The sequence below is a fragment of the Gordionus sp. m RMFG-2023 genome, chromosome 2 (assembly GCF_954871325.1).
Source record: "Gordionus sp. m RMFG-2023 chromosome 2, tfGorSpeb1-WG-v2, whole genome shotgun sequence".
Taxonomy (NCBI): domain Eukaryota; kingdom Metazoa; phylum Nematomorpha; class Gordioida; order Chordodea; family Parachordodidae; genus Gordionus; species Gordionus sp. m RMFG-2023.
In genome coordinates this window covers 13063055-13079538 of record NC_088776.1, presented here as the reverse complement: position 1 = coordinate 13079538, position 16484 = coordinate 13063055, and the positions used below count along the sequence as shown (strand labels likewise).

At 25.7% G+C, this 16484-nt stretch overlaps 1 protein-coding gene across 1 annotated transcript; it reads left to right on the top strand.

Annotated features, from left to right (window-relative positions):
• The first annotated feature begins 11855 nt into the window (after positions 1-11855).
• LOC135924665 (thymidine kinase 2, mitochondrial-like) lies at positions 11856-13101 on the top strand. The gene is made up of 9 exons (XM_065459759.1): positions 11856-12008; positions 12053-12127; positions 12169-12222; positions 12266-12355; positions 12397-12470; positions 12512-12600; positions 12648-12727; positions 12769-12849; positions 12897-13101. The coding sequence occupies exons 1-9, from the start codon at positions 11967-11969 to the stop codon at positions 13059-13061; spliced, it is 750 nt and encodes a 249-aa protein (XP_065315831.1). The 5' UTR covers positions 11856-11966; the 3' UTR covers positions 13062-13101.
• The last annotated feature ends 3383 nt before the right edge of the window (positions 13102-16484 follow it).

The window sequence follows — 16484 nt, the reverse complement described above, 5'->3', positions numbered from 1 at the left end:
TTGATAATTATAATATACATATATAACTTGGGCAGATCAAAAAAAATAATTGGTATTAATTTAATCCGAATTCGGTTCTATTTTTAAAATATGTTCCATTGTATACCCTTATATTATATCAACAACTTTATCCTTATCTTTGGGTGAATACCTTAATATTACAGTTTATCTAACTCTTACCACTCACAATTTTATGATCGATATATTTCATATGCTTCTTTTTTCACAAAATCTATAAAAAAATTCTATTTTTTTATTATTACTTTAGAATATATTATAATAAAAAATATTTTACATATTTTAAGACAAAGATACTATATTGTTAAAATTAAATATTCTATTCTACATGCAATGCATAAATAAAAAAGGATTGTAATTATATTCTTAGCAAAAATTCAAAATGATACAAGACACTGCATAACTCAGTTGCATTGTTAGGTAGCAGCTTTGGGTGATAAAGGACCCTTTTTTTTAAATTAAGCACAATTATTGATTTATGCAGGATTAGCGCCGATTTTAAAATTAGCATTCAATTTTCAAATAATAAGCTAACATAAAATTTTAATCTTACAAAATTTTAATGCATATTTAAAATAATTCCTATTTTTGAAATGACATATATAATTTTGATAGACTCATATGAATAGAATTTTATTTTAAATAACTTATATTTTCAATTTATTTTGAAGAATTATGGAAAATTAAAAAAGACAAGGTAAAAGATAATAGAAACTGTCAATTTTGGAGTTATTAGAGGATTAAGAATCGTACCAACAGAGTAGTAGACTATCTTATAAGATTAGATGCGCCGCTTAACTCGGAAATAAAATAAAAAGAGCTTAGAGTGGGGAGTATTCGATTGCAAAATAGAGAGTCATGATCGTGGAATGGCTTTGGGAACCATTAGAATGTATGAGGAGTGAGTTTGAGTACCTAAATGAAAATCACATAGATGTAGACAGACACACGTAAGTATTGTAGGTGAATGATATCTTTCATCTTAAGTGATTATCATAAGTATAGTTTGAGAATCTAAATAAAAATAGCGCACATGGATATCTTCTTTCCAATAATACATTGCTTCTTTCTTAAAGTAATAATCCATATCAAATAGAGCCAAATATAATCTTTAGTAAAATATTATTACAAAAAAAGATTAAATCTATTATAAAGTCAAATAATAATAAAATAATTATAATTTAAAAGTTGCAAGTGAAAAAGCTCTACCCTTTTTCCAAACAATATAGTCTTTTTATATCTTTTATGGACACGATAATGATGCCGAAAAGGCTTCATTATATTTGTTGATTTAAATTAAATTTTTAAATAAAAAAAATCTAAACTTAAATTCGTTAAAACCTTTGAGCTAAAAGTATTTTTACCCTTTTGTTATATCATTTTATTTTGTATATAATTTTATATTAATGTATTTAAATTAACTAATCATTTTTGTTATATATATATGCATACTTTAAAATTTGTTATATTTTTTTAGTTGAAAACTTATTATCTATATTATAATTTTCCGATGTCCTCATACGTCATTGTGACATCATGTCATCACTTCTTCATGTCATCGCTACGTTATGTCATTGCTACGTCATGTCATCGGTACGTATTTATTCATTATTTGTTGATTTTATTAATTTTATTTTTTTTCAATATCTATACAAACAGATAATCCTATAACTTCTGTTATCTATGCAACTGTAGGATGCCAAAGTAAAACTTTACAAAATAAAGGGGTGAACTAATCAAAATTTAGAGCGTAAAAAATACTTAAAAGGGAACAATACTCAACCTATAACTTAACTTAATCAAATCTCTAAATTTATCAGCCAAATTTTGAATTTATAAAACACAAGAGATATCTTTTATTTAAAATTTATTTGCAAAAAATTCGTTAAAAAAATTCATCATCGTAAAAAAGATTAATCATGTAAAAATTAATATCGCAGAAAAAAAATTAATGATCCAATTTTCATTTTTACAAAAAAAATGATAATATCGAAATGTCAATCATTAATTATAAATAAAATAAATAATTTCCAAACTAGGATAAAAATGTCAACCATTAATAATAAAAAATAATAAATAAGTTACAAACTAGGACAAAAACCTTAAATATTCTTTTAATTTATCTTTACAAAATTTTACAACCTATGCAAGTACATATACCTAGATCAACAGACGTTATGATAATCATTGCAAACAACCGTTTAGACAACCATGGTAGACACGCACATGACCACATTATGACAATCAAAAATTTAACAACCAAAATAATTATCATTTTTCACGACTATAACTATGCCAGATTTCATGATCAAAATAGATGGGAGCTCCTTACAAAATATATTAACAATTAGAGAATTAATAATAACAATTATAGATATAATAATAATAAGCCTTTATGATTTTAAATACCACAACAGATTTTACAACAACAGACAACGGTTTTAAAATTTTATGGGTTATAATAGTTCTAACGTGTATCAACAATTTTACCATCGTGACAACAGAAATAACGTGGCTCATAATCCTAAACATAAAATGCCTTGCTTTGTTATAGAATAGGAATTAATAAATTAAAATATCAAAGCAATCATAGACATCCCCGAATCAAAGAATTCAGAAGAACTTTTCACTTTTTTAGGGCATGGCTAACTAACTGAAAATTTTTAAACAATTTTTAAGATCTGGCAAATCCACTATATAAAGTAATCAACAAAGATAAATGGATTTGGGATACAGAGCATCAAGAATGGTACAAAAATTAAAAACTTTAATCAGTCAACCTCCTAAATTGAACTTTTTCAATCTAGACTTACCATAGATAGAGCCCCTAATTCGTGTACTCTGCCCTTGTAATAAAATATATATGTCACTTTCTTTATATAATATATGACTCTCATTATATATCACTTTTTGTCAACAATTTAAATGTTTTAACAATAAGTTAATGTTCAATCATTTTAAGCGCAAAACGAAAATAAAATGTAATTTAAACGATTATATAAACTGAATTTAAGCAAAAACTAAGTATAAATATATATATAAATTGTGTCAATGATTATATTATTATAACCGTAAGACATTAAAACTTTGAAACTGAATTAAATATTATTAAAATAAAACTAAAACTTAAAATAAATATATACATTCCCTCATTTGTTTTATTCAAGTGGGAGGTTTTCTAATTATTATATTTCGATTGTTATCCTGTTTGCATATCTAGTCTTTAAGCCATCAACTTGTCATCATCATCTCGTTTGATTGTTTTTGTTATTATTTGATCATAATAATGATTATCATTATATTTTTAATTTATATCGAATAGAATAATTGTAATAAAAATAAATTTATTGATATAAATAATAGTATTCGGAATTAATCGGAATAAAATGAAGAATATAGAATAATATCAAACGTTGGAAGTATTATATATTATATTCATTCTTATGGATCAAACTTACTTCAAACTTTTTTCAAAATTTTTTTTAAAGATTTTTGCACTTTTAATGAAATATATTATTTATTACATATTCCCTCAGAAAAAGTCTTCGGCCCCCAAAAATGGCCACCATAAATTTTTCCGCCCCCCCCCTCAAATTTAAAAAAAAATTTTATAATTGATTATTTTTATATTTTTAAAATAAATTTTAAATATTTATTCGAAAAACATGTCTTATTTAAATTTCTTCCTATCCTGTTTTATTTTTATCCAATAATAAATCATCATTCATTCATATTTTATCATTTTCTTTTGTGTTTGTGTATAACATTATATAGGCGCTTAATTATAATGTTTAAATTGTATTTATTTCAATGATAATTATTTTATTTATTATGGTTCAATCACAATATTATTATCTTTTGATGGTCTCTGATATAGATCTGGGTGCAAATCATAAAAAATCGGGATTTTCTGAAGCTATTCAAGTGGTTACTCAAGACTTGATATATATATATCAAATACGTAATTAAAATAAAAAAGGTCTTATTTAATTTTTATAAAATTTCGTAATTATTGTGCAGTGTTGCTAAACAGCTCGATTTGGGCCGATTTTTAAAAATGGTCCGATTAAGATCTTAGACAAAATAATATTATCTAAGCCCGATATAACCAGTTATTTAAAACAGCAGTGAATATTTTAGCATTGTAAATAAAATAGTGAGATAACAACAATTTTGGTAAGCCAAAAAATTAATCGTAATCTTTACGATCTTAAATCAAGATTTCATAATATTTCTTAACATACAGGAGCTACCTTTCCGTGGGACTGGTTCAACGAAAATTACGGATGCTGCAAATGTAGAAAACATAATTTATTATTTCCGGACTATTTATAGCAATGTTTTCATACATTATCCAAAAAGATCCTGAATTAAATAAAATTACGAAATTTATATACAAATATGCGATATACATCACCCGATTTAAAACGAAGTAATATCTATTATGGTAGATATGATGCTTGATTATATTTCAGATAAATATAATAAAAGTGAGATGCCTTTTATTTTTCTTAAGGCTGATGTGACAAAAGATGCATCAGGTTTTGAAAACCTGAGCATAATTATATATTTTTTTTCTGGAGAAGTCCAAGAAAATTTAATAGGGATTATTAATTTACAGTGTTTTTCTCCTGAAAGCATTACTAATTGCATTTTAAAGCAACTTAATGAGTTAAATATTAATTCGACGAATATGATAAACCAGGCATATGATGGTGCAAATGTTATCTCTGGCCAAAATGGAGGAGTGCAAACCCTACTTTAAAAAAAAATTAATAAAAAAGTTCCTTTTATACATTGCTACAACCACATGTTGCATCTTGTGGTTCAAAATTGGTATAATAATATTGTTATCATTTCTAATTTTTTTATATTCAATGCATTGCATAATTTTTTAGGAGCGTATCCTGTAAATATGCAGGCCATACTCTTAAGAGACCTTTAGACCAGAGGTGGACTGGTCATTTAGAAACATCTCGCATCTATGTTAATTTTGAGGTTATTGGTGAAGTATTAGTTTAATTTTCTAATAGAACTTTTTATTCAAGGTTAGCACTCATGATCAGGGTTGCCATGCCTCCTCCCATAAGCGGGAGACTCCTGAAATTTTTTAGTTTATACGCAGATATCTCTCTTCCGCAAAACTACCGTAATTGGAAATCTCCCGCAAAAATCTACCGCAATTTTTTAATTTCTCCCACAATTTAAAAAAAAGAAAGTATTTTAACGTTTTTAATATGTAAATAATAATTTTGAGACATTAATTGATTATTTTTATATTTTTAAAATAAATTTTAAATATTTATTCGAAAAACATGTCTAGTTTGTAAATTTCTTTCTATCCTGTTTTATTTTTATCCTATAATAAATCAACATTATTTCATTCATATTAGTCAGTACAGGGGAGTAGTGCTGTTAAAAGGCTCGTTTTGAGCCTATTTTTAAAAACGGCTAACTCACTATTTCATCCAGAATAATTTAACTCAAGTTTGAAGATATTGTTTGTAGAAGGAACAAAGGTTTGGACATCTATTAGCGAAATCTCAAGGCTTAGGCTATATTTTTCAGGGAAAAATATTGAGTTAGCCGTTTTTAAAAATCGGCTCAAAATGAGCCGTTTAACAACACTACAGGGGAGTATATCAACATCGATTGCAATACAAAAATATTCTCAAAATGAAACTATATTTGCGAAAATCGTATACATCTATTATGTAGTTCAACATTCACAGAGCTCTATATATATATCATTACAATGTGATCTAATAAGGGAAATATTAAAACATTTCCCTCGATCCATCGCAATTTCAACAAGAATAAGAACATTTCAATAAAACTGTTAAAATTTTTTCCTCGGATAGTGAAAAATCTAACAATATAGCCAGCGACATAATGGTAAATATAGCTGTTTCAGGGTTATCAATGATTTGCATGCCAACTTTCTGCGCTGATAATTCCTCTGTAAATTTTGGCAAAAACTAAAGTTACCGAATTGAGGCAGCACAAATGAATTAATACCAATTGGCTGTATATGCCATATATACTGCATAATTCTTGCAAGAAGGCAATGAATGTACTATATGTGGATGTCGAAATAATTATGATGAAATGTTTTAACGAATTTAGTTCAACTAAAAGAGTTAATGAATTAAAAGAGTTGGTGAAGCTGTCTGACTTGGAATGGTGTGAGTTGTTGCGATATATACCTATCAGATGGTTGTCATTAATACCTGCCATCGATAGAATTTTAAAATTTTACAAACCCTTAAAAAAATACTTATTAAATAAAGAATTTAAAGGCTGTCCTAAAATTTTGAAAAATTTTTTCGAGTATGAAATGGCAGAAGCAAATTTTGGATTCGTTTCACATGTAGGAAATCTACTGCATGCAGTTAATATTCAATTGCAATCAGAATATTCTTTATTAAAAATGATTTACAAAATCATGCTACAGTTCTGTTCATCTCTATAGTTAAAAATTGATAATAAATTTTATGGCGCTATTGCTAAAAATATTATATTAAAATGTTCAAATATTACTCTAATTAATACATTTTTAAATGAAGCAAATATTTTTATTAGGACAATTTTAGAATATTTACAATCAAAATTTTATTTTAATAACTCTATTTACAATTGTATAAATATTATGACCTGGTTAAAAAATACTGAAAGACATTGATGTCTTGTATGAAGAGTTTGTAATTCTCTCTATTTTTTATGATTCGCCAAAACTTCTCCTTACCTCATTCTAATGCCTCATCCGAGCGCATTTTTAGCCTGAAGAGGACTGCCTGGAAAAAGGAGAGAAATCGGATTTAACAACATTAGAGAACGAGCTAATGGTTAAATAATGTATAATATGTCATGCCAGAAATTTTATAATCTCAATAACGACGGTAAACATTTAGTTATATTATTTAAATCTCAAATAAAATATAATTATGTTTTAACAATGGCGCCATAAAATTTATTGTCAATTTTTAACTGTAAAGATGGACACATCTGCAGCATAATTGAATCTTTGTTAAGATTCTTCTGATTGCAACTGCACATTCTACATGTGAAATCATTCCTAAATATACCTCTGCCATTCATTATTGAAAATATTTTTTAAAATGTCACTTCTGTAATTACACTCTGTTTTTACCAAATTCACTCAGGCGTTATCAGATCAGAAAGCTGACATGCAATTTATTGATCATCTCGAATCTGATATATTTACCATTATGGTTAGGTATGTCTTTGGTTTTTTTACTATTTGAGGGGAAAATATTTAATAGTTTTATTGAAACGACGTTAATTTTGTTGAAATAGCGGAAGATCAAGAGAAATATTTTATTATTTCCCTTATTAGATGCATCTGTTAGAATAGCATATATATGTCTATCTTTCAAATCGTTAAGAATTGCCCTCCTGGATTTAGGTCTTAAAACATTAATGATAGCCTTGCTCATTTTTGTTCTACAAGTATAATTTTCATTTATTAGAGTCGTTATTATGGAAAAAAGATTCTACCAACATTGTGATGATAAGTATCTCTGTGAATGTTGTACTACAAGATAAGTACAATTGCCGCCACTGTAGTTTCATCTGTATTATATCTTATTTTGGAGTACCTTATTATGTATTTAAACGTGATAAGTGATAATTAAGCGCCTATCCCTATAATGTTATACACACACACGGTAGATTTCCAATTGCGGTCGTTTTGAGGGATATTCGCATAAAATATATTTTTAATTGTAAAATAAATCGTTTTTTATATTTAAAAAAGATCGTTGGTTTTTTTTATAAATTAATATATTTTAATAAATCAAGATGTTATTGTATTTTGAAAAATAGTTACTGACTTTATATTTATATAAACTAATTATAAAAAATAATAGGCGGATAATTAAGTCAATTCAAAATCCCGGCCGAAGCTGCCCGCAAAATTTTATTTTTTAGCAATTGTTATATTTCTACCGCAATTTTCATGTTTCTCCCGCATAATACCAAATTCTCCCGCAATTTGAAAATTTTGACCTGACAACCCTGCTCATTCAATACGTTAATATAAATTACATTATATTAACCATTATAATTTATAAGATATTAATAATTAATAGATCCACTATGTATCTAAAGTCAGTAGGTACTTATCAATTGGATGTAAAAATTGTATTGATTCCACTATCAATATATTTAAAAAATATAAGAAGCAATAATTCTATTGATTTGATTAGAATAAAAGCTTAAAAACTTTTAACAAAATTTAAACTCACTCCCCACAAATCATCAAGGGTACGTAAAACGCCTATAAATTTTTAAGATTTTTTAGTCGAAACCAAATTACAATTTGATTGCGAAAAAGACTCCAATTAGAGTTCTTTAAAATAGAATTAGTATGAAATTATTTTACTTTGTTGATAATTTTTTAGATAGATTTACACAAGATGATTATAATCTATCAAGTTTTAATGCATTGCCCCCCCCCCCCTCCTTGATAGTGATTATTTTATATCGTACAAAATGACCCGATTAGAATAATTATTAAACTTAAATATGGAAACTTTACATCATGAGATGAAGATTGGCCTATAGATTATTAGCTGCAGAAGATATACATAATTTTGAAAATATCCTAAATATTATGTATAAAAATATATCATCATGCATTTAAAGAATTGTAACGGCTTCTTGTGTGGCATATTTCTCTATAATAAAGAGAGTTCTATCGAGCACTAGAGGGTCGATGAAAGATCAAAGTAAGCAAAATTTAGTATTGATGGCTTATGATAAAATTTAATAAGAAATTTATCCTTTAATTCATTTATGTTAAAATTTAAAAATAAAAATCGTCGTATTATATTATATTATATTATAGTATTATTTTTGTATGTTCATATTATAGTATTATTCTGTATTCATATAACATTAATAATTTTTTAATAAAAATAGCAAATAATTTATATAAATTCTTAATTATTTGTTTTATTTTTAAAAAAATATTGGCCCCCTAAGTAAGTAGCTGGCCCCCCTAACAGAAAATTCCTGGCTACGGCCCTGTGCCTCACCGAAATATGTTTATCATGTGAAGTTTCTGCTACATTTTAACAGGTTACATTGATTTATCATTTTAGTTATTATCAATGTTCCCTACTAATTTCCTTACCTTTAAACACATTAAGCTCTACCCTAAGAAGAATTGCGCTTTTTGTACTCTACACTATGTAGGCTAAAGTAATTTTAGTGTATCTTTATGGTTTACGTCAATATGTGCAAAGCCTAGAACCTTTATCATGTTTTCATCATAACCTGTTAATTTTATGTATATGTTTTTGCTTCCTATTTTATTAGCTACAAGATGCGACTGAATTGTAAATATTGTGCCAGTATCTATTTACATCTTTGTCACTACATTATTAAGTTTATGTGTCACTTTGTATTCGTTATTCTCCTTGTCTCAAGACCTTCTTCCAAACTATTAATACATATGTTTAGCAGATCGCAATCTTAAGTTATGTTGTCCAGTGGCGTCGCTAGGAGGGGTCGCTCAGGGGCTCGAGCCCCCTGTAAATTTTGAATAGCCCCCTGAAGCAAAAATTTTTTTTTAAATTGCTCCTTAATATCCCCTTGAACTAAAAATAAATTTTTCTAATTATCCCCGATTTCTTTTATAATTCTATTGAGTAATATATCGATTTAATTTTATTCTTTAAAAATTAATAAAAATATCTAAATTTTTATTATATGAATACTATTTTAATTATTAGATTAGATTATACGTATAAATTATATGTTCACTCTGTCAGCTTGCAATCAAATTCTGTGTTAAAAATATATCACTTACCAAATATTAATTTAGCATTAACAGTTGAAGCTTAATTGACTTTTATTATTTAAATTATTATATAACCTTAATTAAATAAATATAATCATTTATTAATTGAAAATTAACAAATCTAATATTGTAATTAGTGGAGTTCAAAATCACTAATCAACTACATTTTGATTTTTAAATTTAATTATCATATCTCTTCCTAAAATTATTTTCAAGGTCCAAATCCAAATGAGTATAAGTTATTTATTTATAAAAAGTAAGTAGATAAATAGTTTTTAATCCTTTATAATATATAATTATTTATAAAATATTAGGTAAAATGCCACTTTTACAGACATATTTGACAGTTATATAATATATTACAGTTTAAAATTTTAATAATAAATACTTTTGATAATAAATACGCCATCTATTTATTAAATATATTATTAAATTTAAACTTCTTATTATTCATCCCACAATAGATTTAATAAATTAGATATCTTTACTTCTCTTTTTTTTACATGTTTTTAGGAATGCTATTTTTTTCTTCTTTGAAAAACAGTTTTAAATTACATTTTTAATACGAATATATTTTTGATATTATTACAATCTATTATTATTTTAAGATATAATATACCAGCTAGAGGTGGTGCAATAATAATATATAAAATCTTAATTACTTTCATCATATCACTCTGGTCTGGTTTATAGTTACAAAATGTTTCATTTCTAATATGGCATTCTTGCCGTGTAAATAACTCAAAACTTCATTTGCATAATTTCTTCTAAATATTTTTTGTTTTTGTTTTATCAATTTATCTAACATAATAAATTCTGATATGGGGTACCATCATGAGTGTCATGCTATGACTGCAAATTAGCCAGCATCTATTATTTGTGTGACTATGTAATTTAAGATTATTACTATAGCTGCTGACAGCATATGATTGCATATTATAGATAAGCAATAATGGTCAACGGTGTAGTAGTTTATATATCATAAAAAATGGAAGATAATCTTTTAGAAATTTAATATCTCACAAAAATTTTATCGATTACTTATCTAGCTTCCATCATGTCATCTAAGAGGAAGCTCTAGCCACCATATAGTTTTATGATTTGGATTGGTCGTTTATATTTTCTTCTTCAAGAATTGTTGATTTGGTTAGGCCTATAAAATTTTCCTTATTAGTCCATTCTATAAATGTCTAAAATGGTAACAGAGAGTTATATTAGTTTCATTACCTTTTGTCAATGTAACTTGCTAGAATTATATAGCCTTATGTGGTTTTTAAAAACCATTATCAATTGAGGCATATGTATGAATTAATTAACCTTTTTTATCACTTGTAATTCTTTACGCAAAATTTTTTTATATCAGCAATCGAAAATATTTTATACTGTAATAAATAGATTTTGTATTTAAAATTATTTTTAGGAATGTCTTGTTTTGTTTTAATTATTTATTTGCAAGTTTATTTTGTATGCAAAATATTATAAATAACAAAATTTGAAATTCAGAATAATTGTCTAGAATTAGCATATTTTAAAAATGTATAATATATTTATATAAAACCCGGCCGAAGGCTGGATGGAGGCGTAGCCCCCCACAATTTTTTTTAAGCTGAGCCCCCTTAGATTGTAAAGGCTAGCGACGCCCCTGATGTTGTCACTTTTGTCATTTTGTCACTTTCTAGTTCTTCAAAATTAATTGTCTTTAAAAAAAATTTTGGGCCGGGCCGGGATTGAAGAATTAGGCCCGATGCAGATCACTAATTCTATCTTAAGCAAAGGCTAACAAGCCATTAACATATCCTACTTTCATTGTAAGCTCCCCCCTTCACCCCCCCCCCCCTCCCAACAAGGAGCTATTCAAATATATATATTTTTAATTAATTTATAATCCAACAGTCTGTTTTAACATATTTTTTTTATAATACAAATAATAATAAACATGTTAATTTTATTTTTACGATTCGTTATCGTTATGCGCTCTATCTAACAGAACATACATGTTTGTGTTCAAATGACCACTGTCAATCCTCTTATTTTAACAAAACCAATAGATTAATGCACTTATTAGCGCCAATTTTTCCTTATAAAGGCGGTTTTTTTGAGAATTGTTTTAAATATTATCCAAATGGTTTCATCTCCTAAGAAGAAATCGTTTTCTGTACAAAATGTAATAATTATTTATATATATATATGTAACATATTTGCTAAAAGATATCAATCGAAGGAAATATTGGCAGTGGCAAGACTTCATTTACAAACTACTTTTTAAACAATCCCAATATACAAGTATTTCCATATTTTATTCGTAATAATTTATTTTAAATAAGGTGTTCCCTGAACCAATAGATAAATGGAGAAATTTATGTGGACACAACCTATTAGTATATTTAAGCATTATTAAAATATATTTAATTTTTTTTACAGGATTTATACTATGCTGATCCTGTAAAATGGGGGTTTGCATTTCAAATGTTTGTTCAAAAATCATTGATGGATATAATCTATAAACCTACTGTAGATACCTAATTATTTTATATAAATTTCAAATTTCTTAGAAATGTCCTTATAAAATAATTGAACGATCAATATATTCTGCAAAATATACATTTGTTGAAAATATGCATAATAAGTAAATAAGCCCTTTATTCCTTTATTATAAATAAATTTTAGGAAAACTATAAATGATGTTGAATACTTAGTTTATTCAGAATGGTTTGATTTTTGTTCCAAAGTGCTCCCACTTAAAATTGATTTGATAAGTTTAACTATTTTTCTATTAATTTAATCTATTTCTTGATATAATTAGTCTATATCAGAACAGACCCTATAATATGTTACCACAGAATAAAAGAAAGAGGAAGAATAGAAGAAACAATGATTTCATTGGTAATCATTTTTTTAAAATATATATTATTATACATTATTAGGACCTATTAAATGAACTACATGAATTACATGAAAGTTGGCTTATAAAGAAGTATTTTACAGATTTTGACATACCAGTTTTGGTAATATTTGTAAAAATATAGATTTTAAACATAATATATATATATAGGTCCTGGATGGAAATCAGTCAAATAAATTCATGGAAAAACATGCCTCTCAAGTTATGAAAGATATGTTTGAAAATATTATAATACATAAACATCTGTCAAACAATTGTGATCGGTCACCTTTAAAGCAGTTGTATGGAAATTGTTCCAAATTTTATGATTTTTAATATAAGACTTATTTAAAAACAATGCAAAATGAATAATATAATGGAAATATTTATTATAATAATTTTTAAAATTTTATTTGACATAAATTATTTTCATTTTTAAATAATAAAATATTATATGAAATCAAATTCCAAATTAATTCCTCATATTATTGCTGGCTTCATGGCCAATAAAAAACCATCACCTTCACTTAATTCATGTGGGTTAGGTCTAGAGCTATATGCTGGATGAATAAATACATTTTATATCATATTAAGTCTTGTGTAGTTAAGACTTGTTCATTTTATATTCTTCTAAAAGATACATGTCAATGGTTCCTTTTATTATTAATTTTTAACTATATATCTTATAAACTAATTTAATTCAATTGACCTTTTAAGTTTATATAATATCACAACAAAAATGAACTGCTTGTTGGAGCTTTATTTCTTTAAAAAAAACTTGAGGAGATTTAGGTGTAGTAGTATTTAAAGTGGTGACATTCATATTTATATAATTTATCCAAACTCCTTCCAGGAGCTTTATATCGATTTCTCTGAGGAAATGCATTCGAAAATAAGGGAATTATCTCCCCCAAGTAGGTAAAAATTTAGAAATGTTTTTTACTTCAACCTTCACTGTAAATTTGTCCAACACTTCAATTTTGCCATTGTTATACCCTACTAGTTTATATACAGGTGATAGTGGTTTGCCAATAATCTCTAGGCATATATCACACTGCAACAGCACTTATATAAAATTCCATACAAATCAGTTACATATCAATGGTTGCCCAAAAAAATACTAATTGCACAGTAATAAAATTCAAACGCTCAGATTAAGAAATGAATTGCTTAGAAAAATATATGAAACGTTCAGAACTAGTCATTTAATCGCTCAGAAATATTTTTTTCTCAACTATTTGAAATTTGTATACGATTATAAATTTCAAAAATAAATATTGCCCTTTCTGGTCCCTATGCACTATTGAATTTTGGTTTAGTGAAATATCTTTGAACAAGGTTCGGATGGGTTTAGAGTTTTTGGTCCAGAAAATTAAATAATTATATAAAATTTAGTGTAAAAACAGAAACATCAATTTTTCATCAACTTTATTTTACTATAACTAGGTCTTATCATAAAAATTACTCATTATAATTAGAATATAGGCGAATTATCATGGTATCATCCAAAATAGAGATGTTAAAGTAAAATATCGATTTTTTATGCCTAACTTTGACATTGCATTACAATTCGTAATTAATAAAGTTATTTTACAAGAAATCTTAATTTATATTAATGTTTTCATAATTTTTCCATATTTTTAATGTAAATTATAATTTCTTCAAATGTTCAATATAAAATTTAGGGTTAAACTGTATCAGGTCAATTCAGCGAAACTTATCTCGAATGTCGTTTATCGCGAAAAGTTTTTATAGCGAAGGTAAAATCGCGAAACTAATTCTGCGAATTTATCTCCGCGAAACATTTATAGCGAAGACAATTTCGCGAAGCCATTGTCGCGAATTTATTAGAGCGAATACATTTTACGCGAATACTTTACAGCGAATTTTTTATCGCGAATATGTTTGCGCGAAGTCATTACCGCGAAACAATAAATATATTGCAAATGCATTTATTTAAAAGAAAAATATATTATTTATTATTTGATGTTTTTTAATAAAAAATGATATGCTGCTATTGTAATATTATTTTTGTTACAATTTATTAGTGATTTTCACGCTCAAGATTTTAAGTAAAAAATATTTCTTGAAGTTCAAAAATTTTTTTGAACATATGATAAAAATTTTAAATCTTTTTTGTAAATATATCTTTTTTAAGGAATTCTTTTGTGAAATTTATTATAAATATACAATTTTTAGGTGAAATCTTTATAGTTTTTTTTATCATATTTGTAAAATTATCTATTTCTTAAGTATAGGCTAAAATTTCATGAAGATCTACCATTGAAAAGTGACAATTGTCATAATTGTTATTTTTAAAGTTTTTTGACCAAAATAGGTTAAAATATGTATTGCTAGTATGCTTAAATAAAATAAAACTTCAGTGAAGATGTACCCTAGATAAGTGACAATTATTATAATCATTATTTTTAAACTTTTTTGAATTCTTTTGTTGTGAATGGATAAAAGTATAGATTGTAAACATGCTAAATTAATATTTCATGAAGATGTACCATTGAAAAGTGACATTTGTCATAATCGTTATTTTTAAAGTTTTTTTAATTTTTTTGACCAAAATGGGTAAGAATAAATATTGCTAGCATGTTTAAATAAAATTTCAGTGAAGATGCACCCTAGATAAGTGACAATTGTCATAATCCTTATTTTTAAAGTTTTTTGATGCAAATGGGTAAAAATATAGATTGTAAACATGTTAAATTAGAATTTCATGAACCATAAAAAAGTGACAATTGTCATAATCGTTATTTTATAACTTTAAAAAATTTTTTTGACGTAAATGGACTAAAATAAGTATTGCTAACATGTTAAAATAAAATTTCAGTGAAAATGTACCTTAGATAAGTGACAAATTGTCATAATCGTTATTTTTAAAGTTTTTTGAATTTTTTTGACGCAAATGGGTAAAAAAATAGATTGTAAACATGTTAAATTAAAATTTCAGTGAAGATGTACCCTATATAAGTGACAATTGTCATAATCATTATTTTTAAACTTGTTTGAATTTTTTTGACGCAAATGGGTAAAAATATAGATTGTAAACATGTTAAATTAAAATTTCATGAGGATGCACCATAGAAAGGTGACAATAGTCATAATCGTTATTTTTAAAATTATTTGAATTTTTTAGACCCAAATGGGCAAAAATATAAATTGCTTACATGTTAAAATAAAATTTCAGTGAAGATGTACCATAGATAAGTTACAATTGTCATAATCGTTGTTAATAAGGTTTTTTTGAATATTTTTGTTGCAAATGGATTAAAATATAGATTATAAACATTCTAAATTAAAATTTTATGAAGATATACCATTGAAAAGTGACAATTTTATAATCGTTATTTATAAAGGTCTTTGATGTAAATGGGTTAAATAAAATATAGATTGTAATCCATTTTAACCATAATAAAATCTTAACATTAAATTTATAGGATGTTAATTGTATCATATTACTAAATAATATTCATATGGTTTTTAAGTTCTTTCTATAAAAATCCTACCCTGAATTCAAACTCATCACTATTTTGCCACGAGTATACAAAAATATTTGCTAACTGTGAATGCAAGGTTATACATTTTTATAATGTAGAATTAAAATTTATTAATTAAAGGAATAAGATTGTGAATCCATATCTTAAAAGTTTAGAATTTAACATAGGTTACAGCTATCTTTACTAATCACTTTGCATATTTTTATCAAATTTTAAGCAGGATAAAAGGAACAACGATTATGAGATTGAA